The sequence below is a fragment of the Condylura cristata genome, unplaced genomic scaffold (genome assembly GCF_000260355.1).
Source record: "Condylura cristata isolate star-nosed mole 26May11 unplaced genomic scaffold, ConCri1.0 scaffold00004, whole genome shotgun sequence".
Lineage (NCBI taxonomy): Eukaryota > Metazoa > Chordata > Mammalia > Eulipotyphla > Talpidae > Condylura > Condylura cristata.
This window is the reverse complement of record NW_004567105.1, coordinates 67,877,515-67,903,145: the sequence shown is the minus strand read 5'-3', so window position 1 is coordinate 67,903,145 and position 25,631 is coordinate 67,877,515. Positions and strand designations below refer to the sequence as shown.

At 56.2% G+C, this 25,631-nt stretch overlaps 3 protein-coding genes across 8 annotated transcripts in view; 2 read left to right on the top strand and 1 right to left on the bottom strand.

The window, feature by feature from the left end:
- Window positions 1-8,456, top strand: part of DLEC1 (deleted in lung and esophageal cancer 1) — a 44,735-nt gene extending 36,279 nt beyond the window's left edge. Inside the window, exons 21-37 of one of the 5 annotated variants that reach the window (XM_004676634.2) lie at window positions 30-140; window positions 1,043-1,173; window positions 1,624-1,812; window positions 2,675-2,745; window positions 3,159-3,310; window positions 3,609-3,727; window positions 4,111-4,181; window positions 5,292-5,494; window positions 5,583-5,696; window positions 5,786-5,911; window positions 6,017-6,111; window positions 6,298-6,382; window positions 6,523-6,741; window positions 6,875-7,036; window positions 7,745-7,898; window positions 8,044-8,161; window positions 8,234-8,456. In XM_004676634.2, coding sequence (XP_004676691.1) covers window positions 30-140; window positions 1,043-1,173; window positions 1,624-1,812; window positions 2,675-2,745; window positions 3,159-3,310; window positions 3,609-3,727; window positions 4,111-4,181; window positions 5,292-5,494; window positions 5,583-5,696; window positions 5,786-5,911; window positions 6,017-6,111; window positions 6,298-6,382; window positions 6,523-6,741; window positions 6,875-7,036; window positions 7,745-7,898; window positions 8,044-8,161; window positions 8,234-8,357 — 2,244 coding nt within the window. In that variant the 3' untranslated portion in view covers window positions 8,358-8,456. Of the gene's footprint in view, window positions 1-29; window positions 141-1,042; window positions 1,174-1,623; window positions 1,813-2,674; window positions 2,746-3,158; window positions 3,311-3,608; window positions 3,728-4,110; window positions 4,182-5,291; window positions 5,495-5,582; window positions 5,912-6,016; window positions 6,112-6,297; window positions 6,383-6,522; window positions 6,742-6,874; window positions 7,037-7,744; window positions 7,899-8,043; window positions 8,162-8,233 lie in introns of those variants that run through there. The other 4 variants (XM_012720310.1, XM_012720309.1, XM_012720307.1 and 1 more) reach the window with 4 other exon arrangements.
- Window positions 8,457-8,519: 63 nt separating this feature from the next.
- Window positions 8,520-17,974, bottom strand: ACAA1 (acetyl-CoA acyltransferase 1). Its single transcript, XM_004676312.2, has 12 exons — window positions 17,706-17,974; window positions 17,404-17,497; window positions 16,464-16,521; window positions 14,130-14,209; window positions 13,831-13,873; window positions 12,011-12,109; window positions 11,095-11,175; window positions 9,955-10,145; window positions 9,625-9,804; window positions 9,377-9,432; window positions 9,130-9,275; window positions 8,520-8,878 (listed from the first exon to the last, which is right to left on the bottom strand). The coding sequence occupies exons 1-12, from the start codon at window positions 17,880-17,882 to the stop codon at window positions 8,803-8,805; spliced, it is 1,281 nt and encodes a 426-aa protein (XP_004676369.1). The 5' UTR covers window positions 17,883-17,974; the 3' UTR covers window positions 8,520-8,802.
- Window positions 17,975-19,490: 1,516 nt separating this feature from the next.
- On the top strand, window positions 19,491-23,552 carry MYD88 (myeloid differentiation primary response 88). Of its 2 annotated transcripts, XM_004676310.2 has the most exons (5): window positions 19,491-19,879; window positions 20,696-20,830; window positions 21,215-21,395; window positions 21,582-21,673; window positions 21,946-23,552. In XM_004676310.2, the coding sequence occupies exons 1-5, from the start codon at window positions 19,552-19,554 to the stop codon at window positions 22,098-22,100; spliced, it is 891 nt and encodes a 296-aa protein (XP_004676367.1). In that variant the 5' UTR covers window positions 19,491-19,551; the 3' UTR covers window positions 22,101-23,552. The 2 variants fall into 2 exon arrangements, with proteins under 2 accessions (XP_004676367.1, XP_012590475.1); XM_012735021.1 differs by lacking the exon at window positions 21,215-21,395 and having other exon boundaries at window positions 19,529-19,879; window positions 21,946-21,966.
- Window positions 23,553-25,631: the final 2,079 nt, after the last annotated feature.

Here is a 25,631-nt window from a genome sequence, read left to right as displayed (position 1 = left end):
GACAACATGCCCACCGTTGTGTCTGCCAGCTCCTGGGACATCAAGCAAGCTTGTGCACGGCAAGAATCTCCCCCAGACAAGGCACGCTGGGCCCCAGCGAGGAGTGCCAGCTCGACCTGGAGTTGACTGCTCACACCATGGTGAGCTGGGGGCTGGGTCTGACGGGATGGCACTTTCTACACCTGTGCAGGCACAGGGGCCGCCTCAGAGCCCACACCTGATCTTTGTGCTGGGGGAGAGGCTTTTTCTTTTGGCTCTGGCTTCTCCATTCCTGTGGGACACAGGGAGCAGGCCTGGCTGTGCCCCAAATCTACTGGCCGTGGCTCACCTATGGCACCAGTGTCAGCTTCCCCGGGCCATTTTGGTGGCCACAGGTGGTCACCTGCTTTGCAGTTTGCCCAGATGTCCAGTGTAGAGCTGCTGCTCAGGGCAGGCCCCATGCCACTGGTGCTGCTGGAGGTGCCGCTTTTCCTGGGCTTGACCCCCAGGAAGACCGTCAGGGCAGAAGAGGCTGTGAGGTCCCTGGTGATCTCTGTGTGGCTCTTGTGGGAAGGAAATCTCTTTCTTGAAGATGCCCATCCCACCCAAGGAAAGTGGCTTTCTCACACAGTTGGCCCTGACTTCTAGAAGGACAGATGGGCCCAGGCCTGTCATAGAGCTCCTCAGGAAGGGGTTGGATTTTTATGGTAGCAGTGTTATAGGATAAGTGTGCAGTTTCTCCAGAAGCCCACTGTGAAGAGGTCTCCCTTCATACGGACATGCCCCAGTATTTGAGGCAGATGCATAGCCAGGAGCTCTGCGGAAGGGGCAGGGTCTCCTGGGGAGCAGGGTGTGGGCCAACAGGCTGGGCCTGAGGGTGGTGGCTCACTGGGGGGATTGAGAAGGCCTTCCACAAGGACGAACCTGGAGAGCAGTCAAGGCCTTCACTTCGAGGCCCCCCCCCACAACAAATACCTGTGCTGTGGAAGACCGTTGTGCCATCTTCTGAGGCCCAGCCCTGGGAATTACCTGTAGTGGTGTACCCTGGACGGGTGTCTTGTAGGAAGAGCTGACCGATCTGGCCCTGCCTTGCCATGTGTCTGGCATGAAGAAGCCTCTGGTGCTGGGAATTTCTGGGAAGCCTCGGGGACTGCAAGTGGCCATCACCATCTCTCCCGAGGGCTCTGAAGACAGGTGAGCCCAGAGTTGGGGCCAGGCCTGAGGCGACCACACAGAGGGCCAGCATTGGCACTGTGGTACTAGACTATTGGTACCAGCCAATTCCTACAGCCAGGAAAAGGCAACAGTGACATGGTGGCCACTCACCACATCTGTGGAGCCCCATCCTGGGCCTGTGTGTGGAGGGTGCATTGTCCAGGCAGGGAGATTTCAGAGGACAGGGCTCTCTAGGCACCTTGGGCCTTCCACAGGAGACCCAGCAAGTGGGAGACAGGCCTGTGTGTTCTGGGACAGGGAGAATTTGTGGGGAGTTTGAAACTCCTTGGTAGTATGAATAGCCAGTAAGGGGGTTTTTGGTGGGGTTCCAATGAATGAAGTGAGAGTCCAAAGATGAAACCTGGTTTCTGGATACCCATGGTGGCTCCCAAGGCTGGCATGTAACCTAGTGCCCATGGCCATGGGCAGTGTTTCCATCGCAGAGCTGTGGCCGGGTCACCCCGAGGAGCACCGCCTGGACTTTGGCTCAGCAGTGCCGTTGAGGACCCGTGTGACTCGCCAGCTCATTCTGACCAATTACTCCCCAATTCAGACCCCTTTCACCCTCAAGTTTGAGTTCTTTGGGAGCCAAGACAACATAAACCAGAAGCCCAGCCTGTAAGTCTGCTTTCAGAGGATGTTCTGGGGAAGCTGTGGCCGGTGGGGCCTGCCCCGTTGGGCCTGAGGTGTTTGGAGGCTGGTTGCCTTGAGGGGTGTGAGCATGTTTTCACAGATGGACAGTGGCTTCTGCTGCCCACCTCCCAGGCCCAGGGGAAGACCTGTGGAAGAGGCCTGGCCTGCGAGGTGTGGGGCTGCTGCTAGGCCAGGCAGCATTCAGCCTGTGAACAGGGTCGGGGATGCTACAGCCAGAGGGAGCTGTGTGGGCAGAGGGGTGGCAGTGTGAGAGCCCATGGTGTGCGGGAACAGTGGAGGTCAGGGAGCAAGAGGTCCCTTGGGGACACCCAGTAGATGAGAAAGAATAGCACCGCTGCTCTGGCCCATGGGCAAACCAAGAGCCACACACGCATACATCCATGGTGGCACAAGCTGTGTTGCAGACTTAGCTAGCACTCACCCGGAGAGCCAGCCAGCAGCTATTCGGGCATTCTGCAAAGCTGTAACTTGAAGTCAGCCAGGGTGAAAGTAGTTACACCACAGAAATTGGCAGTTGCCCAGAAGGCTGGGCAAGAGACAGCAGGGCAGAGCCTGGGTGCTCTCAGGGGTCACCAGGGGAGTCTACAGCCCCTTAGTTGCTTAGACGGCAACTCCTGTGGCTGGCGGGTGGCCTGTAGCTGGGATGCTTTGCGTGCCAGGGGGCAGCGGGAGCAAAGGGTGGAGGAGAAAGTGAAGCTTCCGGGGCAGGCTGGGAAGAGCAGGCAGGGCCACCTCCCTCTGCTGGGCACCTGCTGTGATGCTGGCGGCTCAGGGCTGGGGAAGGACCCGGCAGCTTGGTGCTGTTTCTGTGTCCTGTCTCACAAAGCCCTGACTTGCCCCTGACTCTGCTGAAGACGGCGCGTACTCAAGAGCTCTTGGCCAAGCGGGAGCAGCAGGGTAAGGGCCCCAGAGTGGGACAGGGTTTGAAGTGTCCTTCTGAGGATGTGTATCAGATGCTGCCAGGGAGGGAACCAGGACCAGAGGCCACCAGTGTGTTTCCAGACAGGGTCCCGTGATGACTGAGGCCCTCCATCTCATGGTGCTGTCTTTTAAACGAGGCCCTCCCCCGGCCAGGGTGTGAGGTTCAGGCACAGGGCCTGACTGAGCTGGGAGGGATGTTGGCTCCGAAGGGGGCAATGCCCGGCTCCGCGGGAGCTCAGAGAGCTGGCCCAGGTAGCCAGGTGTGCTCCCAGGGAGTGTTCTGCTGGTCCAAGGGAGGCTGTGGGGGAGGGGGGTAGCTTTGCTAACATCTGAGTGCTTGAACCTCAATTCTGCATCTGAGATCCTGAATCTGCCTGGTTCTCCCCCAGTCTTGATGGAACGCATGTTGTCCCATGGGAAGGGAGCTGCCTTCTTTCCCCAGGTTCCCCAGGGCATGCTGGGGGGCCACCAGCAGCTCAGCATCAACATCACAGGCTGTGCCAACATGTGGGGTGAATACTGGGATAACCTCGTCTGCACGGTAAGGGCATATAGGCGGGTAGTGGTCTGGGGTGGAGGGGAGCTGGCCCAGCCCGCCTCCAGGCTCATTCTCCTCCAATACCTGGCCCTCAGCCTCTCCAGTCTCACCAGGTAGAAAGGTGATGCCACTGAACTGTGGTGTCTGGGGCAAGCAACCTGGGCCCAAGCATCAGAGACTAGGGCTGGGGGGCTGGAGAGGGGCAGGCCTCATGCAGAGGGAGCGGGGAGCCAGGGAATGTGGGGACAGCCGGTGATGAGAGCGCCCGAGGCACGCTATGTGTCACGCTATGTGTTCCCAGGTGGGAGACCTGCCGCCCACAGTGATCCCGGTGCATATGGCAGTGGTGGGCTGCCCCATCAGCTCCCAGAGGACCACCTACGCCATGGCTGGCCAGTGCCAGAAGGAGCCTGTGGTCAGGTGCCCGCCCCCTCTGCTCTTGGAAACCTGGCCTCCACCTAGCCCAGCCGGCCCAGGGCCACTGGGTCCCACCCAGCAGGAGAGCCCAGGACAGGGCCGCCTTGAAGGAGAGAGGCCTCAGGGGACGTGGCTGCCCCCTCCATAGCCAGGAAGGCTCTGGGGGTGGATGTAGTGAGTAGTCAGCGTGGCCCAAGGACAGCGGCAGCTCTGGTGCACCTCACTGGGGTCTGGGCGGCTGGTGCAGGGTAGCTGAGGGACTCTGACGCCAGGCAACTGTGGGGTCCTCCTGCTTGGGCCCCCTCCCGGCCCTCCTCTCTGAAGCAAGCCCCTGTACGAGATGAGTGCTGACGGCGGCCTCCTGGGACCTGGTTTCCTGCCTGCAGGTTCCGCACCCAGGTCTCTGGAGGAGACACAGTCACCCGAGTCATTCGCCTGAACAACTCCAGCCCCTGTGGTGAGATGCGTGATAAACAGGCATTGGTGCGAGGCTGTGTCGTGGGGTTTCCGGCTAGGGCAGATGAGTCCAGGTGGCTGCTGGGTGAGGGTAGAGGGCCCAATGGGCAGCATCACTCCATCCTTGAGGATAGGACCGGCCCCTGTCAAGCCCTTGGGTCTCCCAGGGTCCATGGGACCATTTCCCCTGCTCACGTCAGGGTTGCTTTGCATAGGGACGGCCACTAGCAGGGAACGCATCTTCTCGTTGCTTTCCTTCAGTCAGTGACAACCCAGGTGCTGTGCCAGGAGCTGGGGCTCACAGGAAACAGGATGGAGTCTGCCATGGGCCAGGATGGACATGGGCAGGCCACGTGTTGAGTGTCTGGGCTGCTTTGCCGGGCCCAGGCTTCCCCTGTCCTGGGGTGTCAGGATGAGGGCCGGGGGGAGGGCTGGAGTGCTGGCCTTAGCAAGAGTGGTGGCAGCTCCCCACTGGCCATCACTGGGATAGGGCCTGGCACAGTGGACTTTAACTCCTTGGGTAAGGAAGGAGAGAATCACCACTCGATAGCTATACCCTTGCTTATCTATGTCTACCAGAGTGCAGGCCCCATTTAGGTTGGGGATAGATCTATGGGTGTGGTAAGCTGTTCAGAAAGTGAGGGGTTTTCTCCAGTGGGACCCAGAATCAGTTCAGTTCATCCTGGGTTAGATTTTGCCAAGTGGATATAACGGGGGCAAATGGGTTCAAGTACCCCTGAGATTAGCCCTGCTGGGAAGGAAAGCAGACGGGCTGGTGGGTGGCAGGGGAGAAGCTGAGACGCACACACAGTTCAGAGCGCCCAGAGTGGTCAGAAACGGGGCAGGAGCAGAGGCCTGGAGAGATCTCAGACTGCCTGGACTCGTGTGTTTGAAGAGTTGGTCTCGTGGTCCTGGGAGCTTAGAGGTGACAATGCCAAATGGCAGTCTGGAGACCTTTTTTAAAAAAAAAAAAAAAAAAAAAAATGCCTGCAAGTGGCATTTGAAAGGAGTCAAGGCTCCCCCCCAGCCAGAGTGTGGGACAGGTGGCCTCAGGTGCTACAGAGCCAGAGAGCCATCTGCTGGCCTTACTCCTCTCCCCGCCTGTCTCCAGACATCCGCCTGGACTGGCAGACCTATGTTCCGGAAGAAGAGAAGGACCAGTTGTTGGAGCTGCTGGTGTTTTATGGGCCACATTTCCCACTGCTGGACCAAGCCGGGAATGAGCTCACATGCCCCAAGACCCCCGAGAGTGGCAGCCTCTTCTGGTCCGCAAGTCCCAGTGTGTCGGAATTCAGCCAGGACACCAGCCTGTCTGTGAGCAGTGGGAGGGGCAGAGTGGCTGTGTGCTGAGGTGTGACCCGCTGCCTCGAGCCAGCGCAAGCCTCAGCAACTCTGATGGCAGGCCGAGAGCAGTGCCAGTGCCAGAGATGGGGCCATGCAGATTATCTCGGTTGTCCTGCGGGAGCACGACGGGGTGCCCTCAGACCACCTGTACAGTATCAGCCCCAAGCAAGTGGTAAGTTGGGGCAGGCTGGGTGCCGCCTCGCCAAGCCCCGAGGCTGGCCGTGGGCACAGGCCAGTGCTGAAGCCACGTGTCTGTGCCAGGTGGTCCCCGCTGGGGGCAGCAGCACCATCTGCATCTCCTTCACACCCCCGGTCCTCGGCCCCGAGGTCCTGCACAAGGTGGCATGCACGGGCTACGCCCTGGGCTTCATGAGCTTGGACGATGAGGTGAGCCCACCTGGCCTGGGGGACTAGTCACGGCCAGGCTAGTCTGGGGGGGCACACTGCCTGCTCAGCTCGGGAACCTCCAGTGATCAGGCTAGTTCTTGGAAGGTGGAGCGGGAGCTGCCAGGGAGGCGGCGGCGTCTGCAGGATCTCGCCGTGGGACCCCTGAGGCTGGACCTGCACAGCTGTGTGAGGCCTGCACAGTGAGTCAGTCGGCGGCTGACCCATGCACCCTCCCAGGACAAGCCCCCGATGGGACGGGTTAGGCGGCTGGGAGTAGGGTAGAAGCGGGAGGAAGCAGTACGTGAGCCCAGGGTCAGTGAGCAGAGCAGGGGGTGACCGTGAGGCTCCCAAAGCCCACCTGCTCTAACAGCACCTGCCCTCGGCAGGCTAAGTGTGGAGCCAGACTACGGTGGCGGCGTGGTATTCCAGCTCCAGGCCAGTGAGCTCATCCCTGAGCAGCCTGACTCTGGGGTGAGTGTGCTGCCCACTGCACCTCAAGGCCCCCTAGGGCACGGGTCTTAGAGTCCGAGTCCCCTCCCCACCTCCCTCATCTGAGCCGTGGACTAGAGGAAGAGGGAAACAGAGCTCCAGCTCCACCTCTGGCCACCCAGGTGCTGAGTGAATGGGTGACCACCCACCACCTGAAGCTTACCAACACCACGGACATCCCACACTGCTTCCGGCTCCTGGTCGCCAAGCCGTTTTCTGTTTCTCAAGACGGGGCCAGCCCCAGGAAGCGAGCTCCCAGCCCCCGCCGGCAGCTGGAGTGTGACGAGGGGACAGCAGTGGCCAGCCAGCAGCTGGTGCTTCGCCCGCAGGAGAACATGCTGGTCAGGGGTGCCCTACAGTCTCCCCTCGGACCTTGGTGTCCCTGCTGGGGTGGTGGGAGGGGAGGGGGACAGAGCTGGGATGGGGGGGGGGTGGGCACCTTCAGCCTGAGGTGATGCGTTGTCCACGTTTCAGGTGAATGTGTCCTTCTCCCTCTCCCTGGAGCTGCTCTCCTATCAGAAGCTCCCAGCTGACCAGATGCTGCCCGGAGTGGACATTCAGCAGAGCACCAGTGGAGAGAAAGAGATGGTGTTTACGCAGACTCTGCTACTAGAGTACAGCAACCAGACCACCCAGGTGAGCCCCTGGCCTGTCCGAGGTGAGGCGGGGGGACTAGGCAGGACTCTGTTCTGGTGGGGTCAGAGGACAGACGCCAGCAAGTGGCTCAGAAGTAAGAGGAGCCCTGGCCCGATGGCCTGGAAGAGGCCTTGTAAATGTGGAGAGATGGTGGTTCATCTCACCCGTTCTGGGAGTTCAGAGCCCTGTGAGACTGTAGGGTGGGAAATCGGGGAAGGCTTCATGAAGAGAGGACGGGTGAAGTCTCCTGATTGAGAATTCACACTGAAGGACAGCAAGGGAAGGGGCTGATGGGTGGGGACAGTGAGACAGCTGAGGGACAACACCCCTCACGGGGGGCTTTGAAGACCAGGGTGGGTACCACAGATGGGGGCCACCAGACCACAACATGCAGCAGCAAAGGGGGACAGCCCAGTGCTTGAGACGTGCAGAGGACCAGGCCTCATGGTGGGGGCTGGGGATGGTGGTGGAGGAGAGGACCCAAGAGGGTGGCCTGACCAGGGAGCAGAAGCCAGAGCTTGAGAGGGTGTCAGGGTACACACCTGGTACCCCCTCGCCGTTCCCCGCAGACTCCCAGCAGCAGCCTCTGTTTTACATGCTGGTGCTCTGAGGCTTCAGCACTTGCTGGTGGCCCCCTGGGCCCGACACCCAGCTCAGTGGCCAGTGGCCTGGGTAGGGCCACCTGCCAGGTTCAAGTGTGCCCACCAGGTGGTGCCCCTGCGAGCCATCGTGGCCGTGCCTGAGCTGCAGCTCTCCACCAGCTGGGTGGACTTCGGGACCTGCTTTGTGGACCAGAGGCGGGTGCGGGAGGTCTCCCTGCTGAACCTGGGCAGGTGCCGCAGCTACTGGGCCGTGCTGATGGGTGAGTCGGGCCCTCCTGCTCGCTGGGAGAGCCCTGCAGCGACTCCTGCCGGTGGTCCCAGGGTTGCGCACCTGAGATGCAGTGTGGGTCCCGGGGAGGCGCATAGAGCTTCCAGCCCTCTGTGTGCTCCTTTCCCCTTGGGCAGGCCAGCCGGACAAGGACCCTATGGCTTTCAGCGTCTCCCCAAGAAGTGGGCTGCTGGAGGCAAGATCACTTAACGCACCCCCAACCTCCATCACCCTGCAGATTTTCTTCACTGCCAGGTATGGCCCTTCCCAACCACCCTGGCAGTGCCCTGGCCTGCCGCACCCTAACCCGAGCCGCGCTCGCCACAGGAGCAGTCAGCTATACGAGTCCACGCTGGCGGTGGAAGGCGCCCTCGGTGAGAAGGTCTGCACCCTACGCCTGAGGGGCCAAGGCTCTCATGATGAGAGATACGTGTCACCCCACCAGCTCTGAGGCTCCGCCCTCAGCCACCCAGCTTTGGAAATAAACATGGTCCAGTGCCAAGGCACAGGTTTGCTGGGCAAGGGCACACAAGAGAATCCCAGCAAAGACCACGGCAGTTAAGAATCTCTACGCAGACGGCGCGGCCCTCGGAAAGGAGCACAAGCACCGAGCTGTGCCTAGCACGTTTACTACACGTCTAGAGTGTTCCTTCGCCATGAGGCTCCTTCCCCCAAGATGACAGGGGGGCCCTGTGACCCGGGACGGCGCTGGCCCAGTGAGACGGGGCAGCCCCTCCCCAGGCCGCCAGCAGTGTCCAGTTCCCAACTAGGTGCGATGCCTTCGTTTGCCGGCTGCCACCACCAGTGCTGCATGTCCCCACGAGGCCTCCCGTTTGTAGTGTCGCTTCTCGCTGGGCACACAGGGCTGCCACGCAGCGTCTCTGGCGGGGCCGCACTCAGTTCCCGGGGTACTCAAACACAGCCGCGGCTCCCATGCCTGTCCCGATGCACATGGACACCACTCCATATGCCCTGGGAAGGCAAAGCGGGTGGGTGAGAACACGGAGGGCAGCAGCTCAGCCGCCAAGCGCCCCAAACCAGCTTGAGCTGATGGACCCCGGCTTTCATGGGCACCTGGTGGGCACGCAGTTTGGCACGCACACGTGGTGGCAGTGCCTGCTGTGGGCCGGGTCCCTGTCTGGACCGCGCCCCTGAATCAGTTCAGAGGGGATTGTTTGCACACCTACGTGCCCCACTCAGGCGCTTCCCAGGAGAAGCGTTACCTCTTCCCACGGCGTTTCAGCTCGTTGAGCAGCGTGACCACCTGTCGAGCCCCGGTGCAGCCCAGTGGATGACCCAAGGCCACTGCACCCCCCAGAGGGTTCACCTTCTCAGGGGGGAGGCCTAGCTTCTCCACACAGTAGACAGCCTGGGAGGAGGCAGAGCGTCAGCTGGAGGCCCCTGGATCACATGCCCATTACCTCCTGCTGGGCCACCCCGGACCCAGACCATGTGGAGAAAAAGGCTCACCTGACTTGCAAAGGCCTCGTTGATCTCAAAGATGTCCACGTCATCTATGGTCAGCCCTGCAGGTAGGGGGTAAGACTGAGCCGACCACTTTGCCCTAGCAGGGCTCCCAGGCCCGGCCCATCCAGGGACTGCCTGGAGTCTCTCTCTGCTCCAGATGGGTGGGTCGGAAGGGTTGGGATAATGGTGCCAGCTGACCTACATTCATCTTAGCACCCACAAGCTCTGGCACCTGCTAGGAGCCACCTTACCTGCTTTTTGAAGAGCGACAGGGATGGCGTAGGCAGGTCCAATGCCCATGACATCAGGGGGAACTCCAACCACCGCATAGGACCTCAAGACCCCCAGGATGGGAAGGCCCAACTCTTCTGCCTTGGACCGCCGTGCCAGTAGGATGGCAGCTGCGCCATCACTCACTTGGCTCGAGTTTCCTGGAGGCAAAGCAGAGGGGAAGGTGGCCTCAGAGCAGGGCTGACGAGGCGCAGCCCTCCCTTGCCCAGCGTGTGGAGGCCTGGTCTGCCCCTTGCTCCCAGAGAGCACTCTCGGGCTGTGACCCCACCCCACCCCCAGCTCAGTCTCACCAGCCGTGGTCGAGCCACCCGCCTTGAAGGCAGGCTTCAGCTTGGCCAGGCCCTCCATGGTAGTGTTGGGGCGAATCCCCTCATCCTGGGCCACCGTGATTCTCTTCTCGGAGCCCTTGTCATCGTGGACTGTGGTGGTCACAGGCACAATCTCCGCTTGGAAACAGCCCTTGCGCTGGGCTCTGGCTGCCCTGCCGGCAAAAGGAGACTCCAGTTCAGACTCCTTAAGTCCTTGCCCGCCCGTCGGGGCAGACTCACCAGCTTATGCTGCTAAATGCAGGGGTGTAATGCGGCTCCCTGGGGGAGCTCTGAGGGTGTGGGCCCCTTCCTACTTCCATCACCCTGGGGGTGCGAGGCCCAAAGCTACCGGCCCTCTTCACCAGCTGCCTCATAGTTAGGCCCTGGCCAACCCACAGGGGAAGAGGTTTGGGGCTGGTGGCTCCTCTCTGAGCCCTGCTCAAGGGACGCAGCCTGCTCTGCTCTTTGTACTAAACTGAGGCTGGAGCCCAAGGGCGCAATTTCATCTGTTCCCATTTTCCCCAAGTTTCGCCAGATAGTTTAAACAACTATTTGAACAGCCTAATGCACAACACTTTAGGGCGATCTTTGGGATTGGTCAGATTTAAGTACCTTGGGGCATTCCCATGGGGCGGAACCCACAGCTTTCACCAACTCTCAGGTGGCTGCTCAACCCGAGGGGTGACAACCCCTAGGCCCAGACCCCCTCCCTTACTTTGCTACCCTCTCTCCGGGCAGCTGAGGCTTGTCAGCTTCAGGTGCCCAAGCCCCTGTCTTCCTCGGTACAATAGCCCAGATCCAGGAGTCCCAGAAGCAGGGATGCCAGGGTCCCCAGCATCACCAACCCCACATTCTGTGCTATACAGAGCAGCTAGTAGCTACTAAGTCCAGTCGGCAATTGTAGCCAATTAGAGGCCTCATGATGCACCCTGAGGTTAGACGGGGGAACAGGCCCACCTAGGAGGCACGTGGTTTGCACACAGCCATAGGGCACCCTGGGGCCCTGGCCCCTCACCCTCCTGAGAGGAATGCAGCTTGGAAACCGACGGCTAGGATGGCCCCAAACTGACAAGGGCTGTTCTCTCCAGTGCTTGGAACCACCCCACCCCAAGCAGCACTCACTTCTGCTGGGAAGCCAGCGCGAACATATCCTGCTTCTCCCGTGAAATGCCAAAGCGCTCAGCTACATTCTCTGAGGTTATCCTAGAACACAGAGAGAGAAGATGGGGGTGTGGTCAGTGTGTGTGGTCAGTGTCCATGGCCCCGTGCCAGGCTCCAGCCTGGACATCTAGCCGTGGGGGCATGTCCTGGGAAGCTCAGACTCCAGAGACAGGCACTCTAGAAGGCTACTCTAGCCCAGTTCCTTCTGCACCTCAAGGACAGTGCTCCCTTGGGCACACACACTAGTGGGCACTCATCCCGGGGGCATCAGGCATCTTGGGAACTTGAGGTGACTCAAGTTCTCTCTAGGGCAGCCACACCTAGGCTCTCATACACTGCAGGAGACCTAGCCTCCTCCCGGGAGCCAGAGTCCCAGCCTGGCCTTGCCAACTTTAAAAGCTTCACGTGGAGATCCTGGCAGTGGCTGGATGTGAAAGCAGCCAAGGCACTGCCCCTCTCCACCTCCTTGTGGCGCCAGCCCCTGCCCACAAGGGCTTGGTGACACTGAAGATCTAAGACACATGCAAATGCAATGTGCTCTGCCCTGCAGCTGCCAGCAAGTATTCACTAGTCAACAGCCTCCCACCGCAATGTTGTAGGTCTCCAGGGCTATGAGGTACAGCTGCCATCATCCCTGCTATGAATGAGTCCCTCAGGGTGGGTGAGATCACAGACATGCTTGGAAACCCGGAGCACAGAGGGCCCGGGGGGCTTAAGGAAATGGAAGTGAGGGGCCGCACCAAGTCCCATCCCCTGAACCGCTGCACAGCACGCCAAGGTGTGGCACTGTCGACCATGTAATAATCCGGGTTTTGGGATCCCTGCCTCAGGCCCCGTGGGATGCTAAGGACGCACATAGAGGCCAGTGGGCACTCACCCCATAGGAATCAGGCAATCTCTGGCCTTCCTCTTATCCACCAAGCGAGAAGTAATATTTCCTGGGTTTCCTCTGTCAGCCAGGGACATGGACTCTACCCTGATGAGGAGGAAGGGAAGAAGGTGATTACTAAGAGGACTCCCCCAACCTGATAAATGCTAGGAAATACCCAGGAGTCCCCAGGAAATTCAACGGGCTGGCTGGGAGCCCCACACAAAGCACTGGCCAGCAAGGCAGAGTTGGGTTATAGGGCTACTGAGCCCACTTCTCTCCCTCTGCTCCTACCCCAGGGCAGCACTGCACAGTGCACTCTGGGCAGGGCCTGGCTTCCCCACTATAACCTGCAGCCAACCGTTCGATCAACAGTCCCTCAGGAAGACGCTTAGTGTTTGGCCACGGTGAGGGGGGGGGGGCACACATGACAAACAGGCCTTGCCTTCGGCAGCCACACTTGCAGGCATGGAAAGAGACGTATTTTCAAAGTAACTACAAGCTACGGGTCAAAGAGCCCTGCAGGGAGGTGGAAGTGCTAAGAGGAAGGCATGCTCTCAGGTCAGGGTGATCACAGCCTCGGGGCTAACAGACAGCCCTGTCTGAATGCCTTTCATGTGCCCAGCACTGTCCTGGACCTTTCCAGCATCAGAGCTCAACCACATGAGCTGCAGCCTTGTCAGGTGTTGTTAACCTCAACTTCAACAGGGCTGAAGGTATTATCCCCACATTATTCATGAGGACACTGAGGCTCAGGGAAGGTGAGTAATTTGTCCGTGGTCACTTGTCCAGGATTCAAACTCAGGTAGCCTGGCTCCAGAGCCCACATACAACCAGTTTGCCCTGGGCCATTTCTTCATGACAGAACCTATGAGGGAGAACCATAACACCCTAGGTAACATGGCCCAACCTGTCTGAGGCCTCAGAAAGGCCTCTAGGAGACCCATAAAATTTCCAGACCTTCATCTGAAGGTACTTTCTTCCCCAGAAAAATAGGGGTACATGAAAACAAAGGGCACACGGGACAGTGACCCTTGCCCAGTCAAAGTCCCTGCAGTATGGTCTTTGGCTTTACTGATGCTTGCAGGCATGACGGCAAGCCCAGCTGGCACAGCCCTGAGTGGCCAGCAAGCTCCCAACCAAACGTTGTGTAAAGAGGAGCTGAAAGGCAGAGCATGTCCAAACCCTGGGGCTGCTCACCTCCCTGGTCCTGCCAACCCTTCCCTCGGCCTGCCCCCAGTGCCAGGTGCCCACGCAGGCCTGGGCTCTTGCCCTTCCCGGAGGCACTGCCCAATACAACTGCTGCAGCTCCATCCCAGCCGCCATCGCTGAAGCACAGCTGACACTGGCAAACCACCACAGACCTGACCATGCCCCTCAGAACCCCACAGGCAACTGAAGTTTCTGTCCTAGTACCAGGATGGGGGACCAGAGGACAGGCTGTGATACCATGAAACAACTAACTACACAGGAGCAGCTGTCCATAGTTTTTGGGAGCCGAAAGTGTAATTCTCTCAAGAGTCTCAAGAATCAACGAGGGCCTCATAAGGAAACCCAAGCGCTGTAGTTCCTCAAAACACCCACATTTCCAGCCTGACAGATTTCAAAAAAAAGGGAAAGCTCTGAAAGGCCAATTCCTTTCCCTGTCAGTGCTGGGACCGTGAGCACTTCAGAGCAGCCAGAGGCTGAGGTGACTTCTAAGCAGGACCCCACTCCCAGCCAGCGGCTTAAAGGGGCTAAAGGAGAATCTCTAAATCAAGGCCTTTCGGGAGGTGAAAATTAGTTTGTTGCAAGTTGGTTAATAAACTCTGGCAGAAAGAAATTCTTACCCACAAGCCATGCCAATGTCATAAGACCCATTTCTGATGCCACCTGCAACAAAAGCATTTCATAAACATCCTTCACCAGAGTCCATCTGTTCTGGGTTCAGGGGAGCCTCTTCCCCACCTGGTCTCTAGGCAGGACTAGGCCCCAGCATTAGAGATGGAACCCAGGGATGTCCACAAAAAGTGTGGGGCAGCAGCAAGGGGCTCTCCTTTCCTCTCTGTGGGTAAGAGGCCTCTCAGCAGTATTGCTTGTCCAGCAGTCAGTGACTTTGCTGACCCAAACCCATGGAGTCACAACTTACCAGCTATGCTGGCCACTGCCTGCAGCCCCGAGGAGCACTGTCTGTTGACAGTGGACAAAGGCACGGTCTCTGGGATGTCACTGAAATGGAGAGACCAGAGCATTAGCCAGACTGTTACGGAGAGCAGGCCTGCGTTCCTAGCTATCTAGCTGCCAGCAGGGAGGGCAGAGACCAGGCGCCCTGGCCCCACCCCAGACCAGATCTGTAGTGGGTAGAGCCCACTTCTATAGGGCCTGTGATTCCATCCTGTGATTCTCCTTTCCCAAGGCTAAGCACAGCCCAAAGGCAAGGGAAGGCTAGCTGAGTCACAGGCAGCCTTCTTTATGCAAATTCAAAAATGAAAACTGCAGCTGTTTCCCTCCAAGTACCAGAGGAGAGCCTGTTACTGGGACAGCGCACCAGAGCAAAACAAATGTGAAGCATGAAGGCCAGAAACCCTCCCATACAAGTAACCACTTGGCTGGCCTTTATGTTCCCTTTCTCCCTGTAAAGCCTGTTCCCAGCTGGATGAAGAGCTCTGATGGAGACTGTCTGTTCTGTTATCACTTGTTCTGGGCATTCACACTGGTCCTGAACTATGGAAGCTAATAGGGCTGCCCATCTGATGTAATCTGCCCTGGCCATGTTTGCAAAGCCCTGAGGAAATCCCTAAGCCCTCCCGAGACCCATGAACTCAGACCATGAGGGGCTGAAAGCACCCCAGTGATTCGGGTATATAGCCAGGGTAGGAAAGCCCTGAGCAAATGCCAAGTCCCACTCTGCTCAAGTCGCTCTGTGTTGGACAGGCCCATGCAGCCCGGTGAACTCTCCCACTTCTCCCAACTCCCTAGTATCTAGTTACCACCTGTAAGGCAAGTGAATTGGTCAGGCTTTTTAGGCCACTAGGCTCAGTGGCGATCACCTGTGGCCTTGATCGCATTAACTCAGAAGATGCCTGGGGGCGTGGGCACATGAGCCTGGAAATCTGGAGCAGGGCGTGGGCATGTGTAAGTGTGCACACCTGAGCCCAGAAGTCAGGCCTATAAGGGCGGCGTCACTCAGGGGGCGGCTACGGGAGGATGCGCTGCGTGACTACGGAGAGGCGAGACCACACGAGAACTCCAGCGTGCCCAGAGAAGTGTAACGGTGGTACGGGGGTGCCGGGAGACTCGGTTGCCTGTCTGCCCACGCTTGCCTCCTTGCATGCCAGCCTCCCTGCCTGGTGTACCTGTGTACCCGGTTCCCTGAGCATTAAAGCCTGATAAACCCACTGAGGGCTCTGGGGCTCTATCTGCCTGCCCTAACTGATACTGAATCCGCCCTGTGCCACTTCACCACCCCCTACCTCACCCACCCATGTTCACGGAATACCTACTCAGCACGAGGCCCCAGAAGGCTGTGGACATGTCTGTAACACAGTGCCCACGGAGACTCATGACCAACAAAGGGAAAACCAACTAGCAGAGAATGAAGTCATAGGGCAGAGGGTCAAGTCGTACCACCAGGAGCACGTGGCTAACTAGTGGAAGGAATGGGGCTGGAAGTCACGCCGCAATGAGGAAACACTGGACACATTTAGCTGTGGCAGAGACCAAGTAGGGCCAGAATTCCATAGGGAAGACAGCAGCAGGCAGGCTGGCTGAAAGGGGGTCAGTCGAAACAAGCAGCTGGGAGCTAAGGCTGGACAAGCCTGGGTTGGGCCGTGGGAGTCCATGAATGCCAGCTAAGCAGTCTGAACCAATCTCAGTCCCTACAGGTTTGCTTGTTTTTCTATTTCTTCACTGCTGATGGTCCTATTCTCCAGACAGCTGGGAGTACTAAGCTAATGGTCACTCGAGCTACACGTGAAAGTAATTTAAGTGCCTTTCCTCGGCCTCAGGACAGCAAATGGTGAAGGGCAGGTTTATTGGGGCTTCCTGAGCTACCCCTTGCTTCAGGGTTCTGCCCTGTCTCTAAGACACTGTTGACGGGAATGCCAGGAGGTCCAGCTTGCTAAACTAGCGAAAAAGGCCAATCACTCCTCATCATGCCAAGTTGGTTATTTACCTGACTTAAGAGTGCAGAGTCCAAACTTGAAAAAAGGCAAAGCAACAAGCACACTGGCTAAAACCCAACACCCAGAGAGCGTTCACTCGAGTCCCAAAGGGCCTATTTCTCCTATTGTGTAACACATCTCTTCTAAGTAGGGGAAAGGTAGGATCCACCAAAGCAGAGTGCTGAGGACCTGAGTGCAGAGTTGCCACCAGGTCTGGCAGCTAAGGTGATCTTCTCCCACCCACACGCTGAGTTCCCTGGGGTATGCACCCACTCATGAGTCAAAATGGCTACACCAGAGCTAGAATTGGAAAAGTTTACCTCAGAAATTGGGCAATTCGGGCCATGATTGCCCCGGCCCCCGGCTGAAGTACATTTCCTGTGGACAACAAACCATTATTCAGTGCCTGGTGATTTTCTGACACAAAAACAGTAAATACTAGAGAAAGAACATTTCAGATCCTCTTCAGAGAGAAAAGGCCTTAGCAGGTTCTCTTTAAGCTCCGAGATTTCCAAGTCCAGAGCAAAGAAAGCCAGTTATCTAGCAGCTTGTCCTGGTCATACATTAGGCATTCTGAGGTTCCCAAGCTCCCTCACCATCATCCTGCTTTTCCGTATCAGAATACTCTGGGCATGTTGCCTGGCTTTAAAGGTAACATGGAAAAGAATCAGTGCACAACTTAAAAGTCTGACGAACTGGTCCTGTCAGGGAAACGAGTTTCTGCAATTGCACACCACCCCTAGTGTCCTCTGCCCGGCTCTGCTTGCACTCAGAGGTGGACCAATGATTTGCAAACTAGGGTGGCACTCATTTAAACACTTTAACCATATTTTATTTCCAGGCCAGAGAAGTTAGGAGTGCAGGAAAAAGGGTTGTGCTGAATGTCAAAAGACCCTGGACCTTACTTAGTTTCAAGCTCTGCTGCAAATTCTCCAGGCGTCAATTTCTCCAACTGTATGAAGGGCTGGACTAGATGGTTTTTAATGCCCCCTCAAAAGCCAAGAGCGTCTGCATTAGTCAGCGCCTCTCTATAGAGACCCCTGCTTTCTATCATGCTTAACAAGCAGAACGTGTTGAAGGGGATACAAAGTGTGCCTGGAGGGGGAGACTGATCTAGCTTTAAAGCGGCTATTAACTCAGTTGTGTGCAGTCCGCTAACACTTCCGTCGGTGAAAACACCTGATGGGAGAATTCTTAAGAGAGCTTTGACGGGGTGGCTAGGCGACAAGGGCCAAGCTAGGGCCTGGGAAGTGTGCTCACCCACGCAAATATCCCCCAACTGCTGCGGGCTCAGATTGACATCCTGAAGAACCGCGGTCATGACAGCCGAGAGAAGCTCGTCTGGGGTGGTATCCTGCAACAGAAGCGCAGGTGTGGTGATCCCTTTCCCGCGGTACACGGAGTTCCCGGGACCCCACTTCCCGCTGCCCACCCCAGAGATAACAGGGGCACAGTTTAGGTCGAAGCCATCTCGTGCGCCAAGGAGAATAATGGAGACCAACAAAAGCATGGTTTGCCCCCGACCGCCGTCTCACACCCAACGCCAGGCCGAGGGACCTCACCTTGAAGCCGCCGCGGCCCGCTCGGCCGATAGCCGTGCGTCGCCCATGCACCACCACCACGTCCGCGGCGGACCCTTGCGGGGCACCGCTCCAGCACGGCCTGACCTGCAGCGCCGGCTCCGGGCTCGAACCCGGCTGGCCCTTCAGGTGGCCCAGCACCACCTGCAGCCTCCGCATCTCGCCTCTCCACCCGGAGGACGCACCAGGCCGCGAAAACTGGCTGCGGGAAGCTGCACACCCACCTCCGCGCAGGCGCAAAACTGCACTTTTGCACCCGAAGCGTAAACACCACCCGCAATCCCGCGAGACTGATGCGCCGTCCCTCCCAAAGTCCCGCCCACCTTCACTTACAGCCAACCAGAAGGCGGGTCTACTTGAGGTCCCGCCCCCACCCGCATCTGCCTCATTTAGGAACCGCCTAAATCTGGCTCTTTCCAAAGTCCCGCCTACCATAGCCCACGACAGCCAACCAGGAGGTGAGCCTTTCTGAAGACCTGCCCAGAAATGAAATCTTTCCACAGGAGGCCCCGCCTGCCGCCAAATCCGCGGCGGAATGGCTAAGTCTGATTTGATTTCTCCTAGCTGGCTGCGCCACTGCCAAGATCCCTTTCCACTGTCCCTCAACCACGACCCGCACCCAAACGAAGGCGGGAACGAAGGCGGGGCTGCCAGCAGCTCTGTCCGCGGCTGCTACTTCTGGTCGGAGGAGGCCCGAGCTCTCTCAATTCCTCTTCCCCCTTCCCATTCTGCTCTGCACCCCCTGGGTCCCAGCGCCCAAGCTCGGAGACCCACTTAAATCCGAGGTACCCACAGAGACCGACTCCGACAAGCTTGGGAGATTTGTGGAGAAGACAGGACATTCAGATTTCGGAGCTAAGGGGAGAATGGATTATACAACGGTGCCAAGATGTGACAAGCTTCCCATCTGCAGAGAACACTGCACCCTTCTGTTTACCAATTTTATACTCATTCGGGGATGATTTTATTAGTGTTCACCTCCCCCACTTTCCCTCCAAGGCAAGGAGGGTCTTATATATAGGGTACCTGCAAATGCTTCATGCTTAGCAGGTGATCAAATAAGTATCCGTTGGGTAAATGAGCAAGCCACGGCTCCGCAGGTCAGCACTGTGCTGAAGAGCAAGGCCAGGTGCCCCTTTGACTCCCAAAGTGTGTCTCCCGAGAACCTGGATATTAATACTGTGCTTCCCCCGTCACCAGAACCCAGAGCACCCTATCATCTCCAACTCCGATTTACGATCTTGCCCTCCAATTTTCAAGGGTGAGGCGTGACATGCCTAGGACTCAAGAAGGCTGGGTGCCCTTTTCCACTCCACCTCGCAGTGCACAGAGGGTCCCCTCCTCAAATTGTCTAGAGCAGGATAGTGTGTTCCCAAGAGATGAGGGTGGAGAAAGCCAGTGCTTCTCTCCCTTGATCCGTTCCCCTGATCCTCTAACGCAGGACACATAAACTTCTCGGATGCCGAGGATCCAACGAATGCTGTTCCACATGTTCGAAAAGAACGAGACCCCAGTTTCTTACAAACCCCAGCCTTCCCCACCCCACCAGTCTCTTAAAGACAGGTCAGGTCCGTGGGCTCCCCAGACCTCAAAAGGTGGATCTTTGTTTCTCCTATCCTGTTTCCCAAGACCTCGAAGGCAGGCGGGGCGCCCCCATCTCCGCACAACTGGGACTCCAGATCAGTGGGGCTGGGCGGCACTTCTCGGAAAGCGAAACCGGTGGTTGGGGCGGGGCGGGGAAGGGGAGTGTGGGTTGCGTAGGGGAAGGAGGAAGCGCTGGCCGGCAAAGCGCTGGCCGGCAAAGTCTGGAGGCTCCTGACGGCTGACCATGGCTGCCGAGGGTCCGGTAGCGGGGTCTAAGTCCCTCTCCCCCTCCATGTCCTCCTTGCCCCTGGCGGCGCTCAACATGCGAGTGCGGCGCCGCCTATCGCTGTTTCTGAATGTTCGGACGCAGGTGGCGGCAGACTGGACGGCTCTGGCCGAGGAGATGGGCTTTGAGTACCTGGAGATCCGGCAGCTGGAGTCGCAACGTGACCCCACTGGCTGCTTGCTGGAAGCCTGGCAGGGACGCCCCGGCGCCTCGGTGGGTCGCCTGCTGGAACTCCTCGCCAAGATGGGCCGTGAGGACGTGTTGGTCGAATTGGTGCCCAGTATAGGTGAGGACGACCCCTTCCCGGCCTCAGTGGGTTGGACAGGTGACTGATGGGGGAACCGAATTTCACCATCTTCAGCATCCAGTCTCCCATGGGGAAGACCAGTTTCCTGCTTCAGGGTGCTGGTGGCAGCCTGGGAGGGGGAAACGTGAGAAACCAGTTCCCTCTTTCAATATGTGAGATGACAGACTGTGGAAAGGATGGGAAGGCTTAAGGCTCAAGGCTCCAGGTTCCCAGAGTCAGAGTCGGGAGAGAGACAACTTAGGCAAAGGCTTTCATGTAGGGCCAGGGTCACTATAGGGAGTCTGGGGGGTTGGGGAAAAGGGAGGGCTGTATTGTCCAGGCAGAGCAATGGGCTGGTAGAGGACTGGAAACTTTGGGTATGTGGGAAATGCACCCCCTCCTGCCACAATATATATGCATTGGGGACTCTGCCCTCACTGCAAAAAATCATTAGTATTCTGGGCCACTCTTGCCTGCCCAACCTCCTGTTCCTATCAGCTGTGGATCCTAAAATCATATTTTAGGTTCCATTCGCAGGGGCCCTAGGAAGAGGGCTGAGGCAAAGGGGCACAGAAGCACACACTCCTCAGTGACTTGTACATGGCCAGAACAGCACTGACATCTCTTTGGGAGGGCCAGTGCCAGGTAGGAGCCCAGCTTCTGAGGCTTGTCAGGCGTGGATGACACCAGTGAGTCAGAGCAGCCCTGAAGCACAACATGGCCAAGGAGCTGGGATGGGTTGGATACTGACTAGATGGGTAGGGGTGTGGGACACCCCTGGGGAGCCTACTACTGCCTCTCATCTCTTTCCCACAGAGGAGGATTGCCAAAAGTATATTCTGAAGCAGCAACAGGAGGAGTCTGAGAAGCCCTTACAGGTGGCTGCAGTGGACAGCAGTATCCCGCAGACCCCAGAGCTGTTGGGCATCACTACCCTAGATGATCCCCAAGGTAAGGGCCCAATGCTGTTCCTCTGGGCCAAATGGAGCAAGTGGGCCATTGTGTTACGAGTATGGGGACTGAAAGCACATGGCCAGGGTCCTAAGGCAAGTCACCAAACTCTCTGAGCCTGTTTCCTTACCTAAGATATGGGAACAAGAGTCCTACCTCTGGGTTGCTATGACACTCTCAGGAACCTAGGACTCGCGCCAGGACAGGGGTGGGGGCACTCATCCTTCCTCTCGTGTCTTGTGAGACGGGCTCTTACTCCGTGTAGTGCCATTTCAGGATTGGTGCAGGGTCCAGGACTGAGATTGCCTAGGCTGGAGGTTTCTAGTGGGGCTCCTCCTCAGCTTTCCTGTAGCACTCTGACCATCCCCCTTGTGCGATACCCAGGGCAAATGCCTGAGCGTTTTGATGCCTTCATCTGCTACTGCCCCAATGATATCCAGTTTGTACAAGAGATGATCCGGCAGCTGGAACAGACAGACTATCGGCTGAAGCTGTGTGTGTCCGACCGTGATGTCCTGCCTGGCACCTGTGTCTGGTCCATTGCCAGTGAGCTCATTGAGAAAAGGTTGGTTAGGTGGTCAGGGGACAAGTGGATGGGGGTGCATGAAACCCACTCAGGGATCCAGATGCTGGGATTTTCCCAGCTGGGCCCTATCTGACACCTGCAGACACTGGGGTCCTTTTGAGTCCGCTCCCGGGGGTCTGCTGAACTGAATCGCAGGTATCTGTCAGCCTGCCCATTCTCGCCTAGGTGCCGCCGCATGGTGGTGGTGGTCACCGATGATTACCTGCAAAGCAAGGAATGTGACTTCCAGACCAAGTTCGCACTCAGCCTTTCTCCAGGTAAACTCAGCCTTGCCCTTTTAATAGTGGAGTGGGTGGGTGAAGCTTTTGGATGCCAGTCTTCCCTCACCAAGGGCCATGTAGGCAGCACTAAGAACTCCTGGGAATTTCTGGACAGCTGAGTATGTGTACACCTGTGCCGTCTGTGTGGGTGAACATGTGTCAGGGGTGTTTGTTAGGAGCGCACTGCCATTAATCCCGGTGCTAGAAAATGACCCTGCCCCACTGTGGGGGAGAGGTGTGGTGCCAGTTCTGTGCCTCTTGGCTTGCAGGTGCCCATCAGAAGCGACTGATCCCCATCAAGTACAAGCCAATGAAGAAAGAGTTCCCTAGCATCCTGCGGTTCATCACTGTCTGTGACTACACCAACCCCTGCACCAAGTCCTGGTTCTGGACTCGCCTCGCCAAGGCCCTGTCCCTGCCCTGAAGATTGCCTTGAGGCCGGGTGTGCACTCCTGGAGTTGTAAGGGGGTCCTGCTTGTTCCTCAATTCTCAGAAGTGCCAGCTGCACAGACATCTGTAGCCACTGAACATTTTTAGGCACCACATCGCATGTGTTGCATGGACTCAATGGCTGCACATGGCACTTCCACTTGCTGAGCTATCAGCCAGACAGCAAAAACCAGGGCCAACTGGCACTAACAGCTGGACATCTGACGGTGCAGTTTCACTACATGAGGACTGTGTAGGATAAGAACAGGCAGTAGCTGTGTTTGAATCACTGTAGGAAAAGGTGAAGGGGAGTCTCCAGGGGGAGACAGATCTTGGCTGACAGAGCTGGCTTCCTCGGCCACGTGCTGGCCACTGCTGAGTCCCTGGAACCGCCAGGCAGCTGCTTCCACATGGTTCCTAAATGTGCTTTAGGACGTTGCTGCCCAGCTGACTCCTCCTGTCATTTGCCCAGCACAAGGAGATCCCACCTTGAGCCTCCAGCTCTTTGCCTGTGCTCACCCCTGTTGTGACAAGTCCCCAGAGATAGGCCCGAGTGGCTGGGGTGCTTTTCAGTTTCATCAGTTGAGAGGCCTGTAGTCATGCGCTCACCCCTGCCTGGTACAAGATGGGAACCCACCCTCTGGCATCTCCATCAAGGGTGGGTTCTAGGGTGGTGTAAGCAGGAAACCTTTCTCCCTGGCCACCACAGAGAGCTCTCCCACAATCTTCTGCACCTTAATTGCCTTTACAAAGTTGTTTGCTGGGACCATTTTACAAACAGTGATTACCCAAGAGCCTCCCACCCCAAAGTTGTACAGACTTACACAGAGATCCATCCATCCATGTGCGTGCCCCCCTCACACACACAGGCACTTTCACGCACCTGTTCTGCTACAGCTCTCAGGAACAGAATGTATCACCACTGAGAAGGGCCCAACCCAGGACTAAAAGGGGCATGCTCATATTCTGTTCTCTTTTCCCTCTTCATTGAAACCAGAGTCTGAAGAGGACTCAACGCGGCACCTATGGCAGCAGTTACGCTTCCCTTCTGCATTGGGAAGGAGCTGCTCGAGCTCACAGCAAGTTAGCTGCAGGCACAGCTGTCTTTCCTTCCCAGGGGTTTATACATTACTCTCAAGTGCTCCTTCAGGAAAAAATGTCATGGTCTCGGGTGTCTTGTGTCCCAGGGCAGAACTCACGACCCTAAATCTAACAGAAGATGTTTTCTCAGCTCTGCCTCCAGCTTTTCTTTAGGCACCTTCCCTCAGGGTCTCAGAAGGGGCCCTCTCAGCATCATTAGCTGCCAGCACCCACTCTGATACTGGAAAGTATCAAGATTAAGTATCTTTCACACCTGTTTTGTATGTTACAAAAATTTCAGAGAGCTAAGAAGTGCCTGTTTGTCATTTATCCTTCTGTATCTTGGTTACTAATAAAGAGTTCGCTACTCTGGGAGCAGCAGCTTTCTATTGTGTCTCTAAGGAAAGGAAGTGGAGGGGAGGAATGGAAGGGGAGGAGGGAGGAAAGGAAGAAAGAAATCCTGCTCTTTCTAACCAAAGGGTCAGTAAAGGAGCGCTTAGCAAGAAAGAACACTACTAGACCACTCTACTCCAACCAAACCACAGAAAAAACTAACCCCACCTTCAGGCAAGCTGAGTGGGAAATCTAGACTTCCACTTCCTGCCAGGGTAGTGTCAGAGGAGGCCTGCTAGACAGTCAAGACTTTCACCTCAGCTGGCAGCTCTGTGCTCCTTCATGAGGGAAAAAGCCTCCTTCCCTCTCCCATGCAGGCTGTGACCTCCAGAGGCTTAGCAGGGAGCCTGGTCACCCACTCCCTTTCTGAGGGTGGCAGCAGAGGCTGTGAGGAATTCAGCAGAGGAAGCTGAATTTTGACCTCTACCTGACATCCTTGGTGGTGTCAGAGAAGTTCTACTAAAACAGGTTTGAATAAGATCCAATTTTTCATATTACTCAAAATGTCCAGGATTGAAAATTGCTCTTTATAGTGGGAAGAAGGAAAAATTCAACTCTAGGAGGGAAAGATTATCAACAGATGCCAATACCAAGTAGAGATGTTAAAAATATATGACAAGGCCCTCCCTGGTGGCGCAGCGGGTTAAAGCACAGCACTGAGAATCTGAAGCCACTTCCGCATGAGTTCGATTCCCGCCTGCCGCCTGCCCCGGAGGAGACCACATGGCGAGCCAGACCTCTCCTGACCGCCCGCTGCTTCCCTCAGCAGTGTACTTCGTAGATCTGCCTGTTCTGCTCCCCACTCTGTCTCTGGTGAAGCCTCTCACCGCCCCTGAGCCTCTGGCCTGTACCCCAGTTCTGTATGCACAAACAAATAAATCTTAAAAAAAATATATATATGACAAAAAATTTAAAGCAACCAGTATAAAAATGCTTCACTGAGCAATTACAAGGATGTTTGAAACAAATTTTAAAAACAGTATCAGCCAAGAAACAGAAGCGATGAAGAACAAAATCAAAATTTCAGAATTGAGAAAAACGTGAAATAAAACCTTGATGTATTCAGAGTAAAATGGAGAGGACAAAGGAAAGAAGCAATGAACTTTAAGACAGAAGAACAGAAATCAATGGCCTGAACAACAGAGAGAACAGACTAAAAAATATTAACAGAGTATCAAGAATTTGTGAGGCTTCATAAGTGAAAATGTAACACTTACGAAATTAAAATTCCAAAGAGAGGTAAAAATTTCTCATCACAAGTCATGAAGATCTGAGGGAAGAGGCATAACATTTTTCTAGTGCTGAAAGAAACTGTCAACTTGAAATCTTATATCCTGTGAAAATCAGGAGTGATGATGTACTCAAGGAAGATAAATGAGGAGAATCCCTGAACAGCAGACCTACCCTAAAACATAGGTAAAGTAGATCTTTGAAACCGAAATTAAATTACTAAACAAAAAGGAATCTTGAAACACCAAAAAGGGAGAACAAAAGAGTAAAAGTATGGGTTAGTACAATAAGCTTTCCTTCTCGAGTTTTCTAAATTCTATCTGATGGTTTAAACAACATGTTAACTTACTGCTTATATAGTGGATAGATTAGGGAACTTGTTAAAGCACAGTGGTAATTTCTGCTTCAAGCAATTTCAAAAATAAAAAGGAGAAATGAAATGACTGCTGGCTGGGAGGAGGCACTCTGCAGTTGCCACAATTTCCTCTTTCTTCAGACGATCAAAGACTACCAGGTTCCAGTACCCCTGTGCCACGCACTCATGCATCGTCTACATGGCTCTCAGTTTTAACAGAGGAAATAGTTAAGGGCAGTTAAATTATAAAACAGGGAGCATAAGGAGACTTAAAGGAAGGTTTCTACACCATCACATAGACTGGTGATGTTACACAAGTAAAATTGAGAAGAGAGGTGAAAGCAAGGGAAGCTTAGTGTTATATTCACAGCATTCACCCAGAAATAGCTACAAAAGAAGGTCTTCCCAAATACCTATGTATGTTAAAGTGAACTTCTACTGGAAATTACCAAAATTGTAGAGATGGAA

Excerpts from the sequence above, each read along its gene's own strand:
- ACAA1 (XM_004676312.2), bottom strand. The coding sequence starts at position 17,882 with ATGCGGAGGCTGCAGGTGGTGCTGGGCCACCTGAAGGGCCAGCCGGGT. Across the intron at positions 10,146-11,094 it reads GCGCTGGCTTCCCAGCAGAA|GGCAGCCAGAGCCCAGCGCA; the intron begins GTGAGTGCTGCT and ends TTTTGCCGGCAG. Across the intron at positions 8,879-9,129 it reads CTGAAACGCCGTGGGAAGAG|GGCATATGGAGTGGTGTCCA; the intron begins GTAACGCTTCTC and ends TTGCCTTCCCAG.
- MYD88 (XM_004676310.2), top strand. The coding sequence starts at position 19,552 with ATGGCTGCCGAGGGTCCGGTAGCGGGGTCTAAGTCCCTCTCCCCCTCC. Across the intron at positions 19,880-20,695 it reads CGAATTGGTGCCCAGTATAG|AGGAGGATTGCCAAAAGTAT; the intron begins GTGAGGACGACC and ends TCTTTCCCACAG. Across the intron at positions 21,674-21,945 it reads CGCACTCAGCCTTTCTCCAG|GTGCCCATCAGAAGCGACTG; the intron begins GTAAACTCAGCC and ends CTTGGCTTGCAG.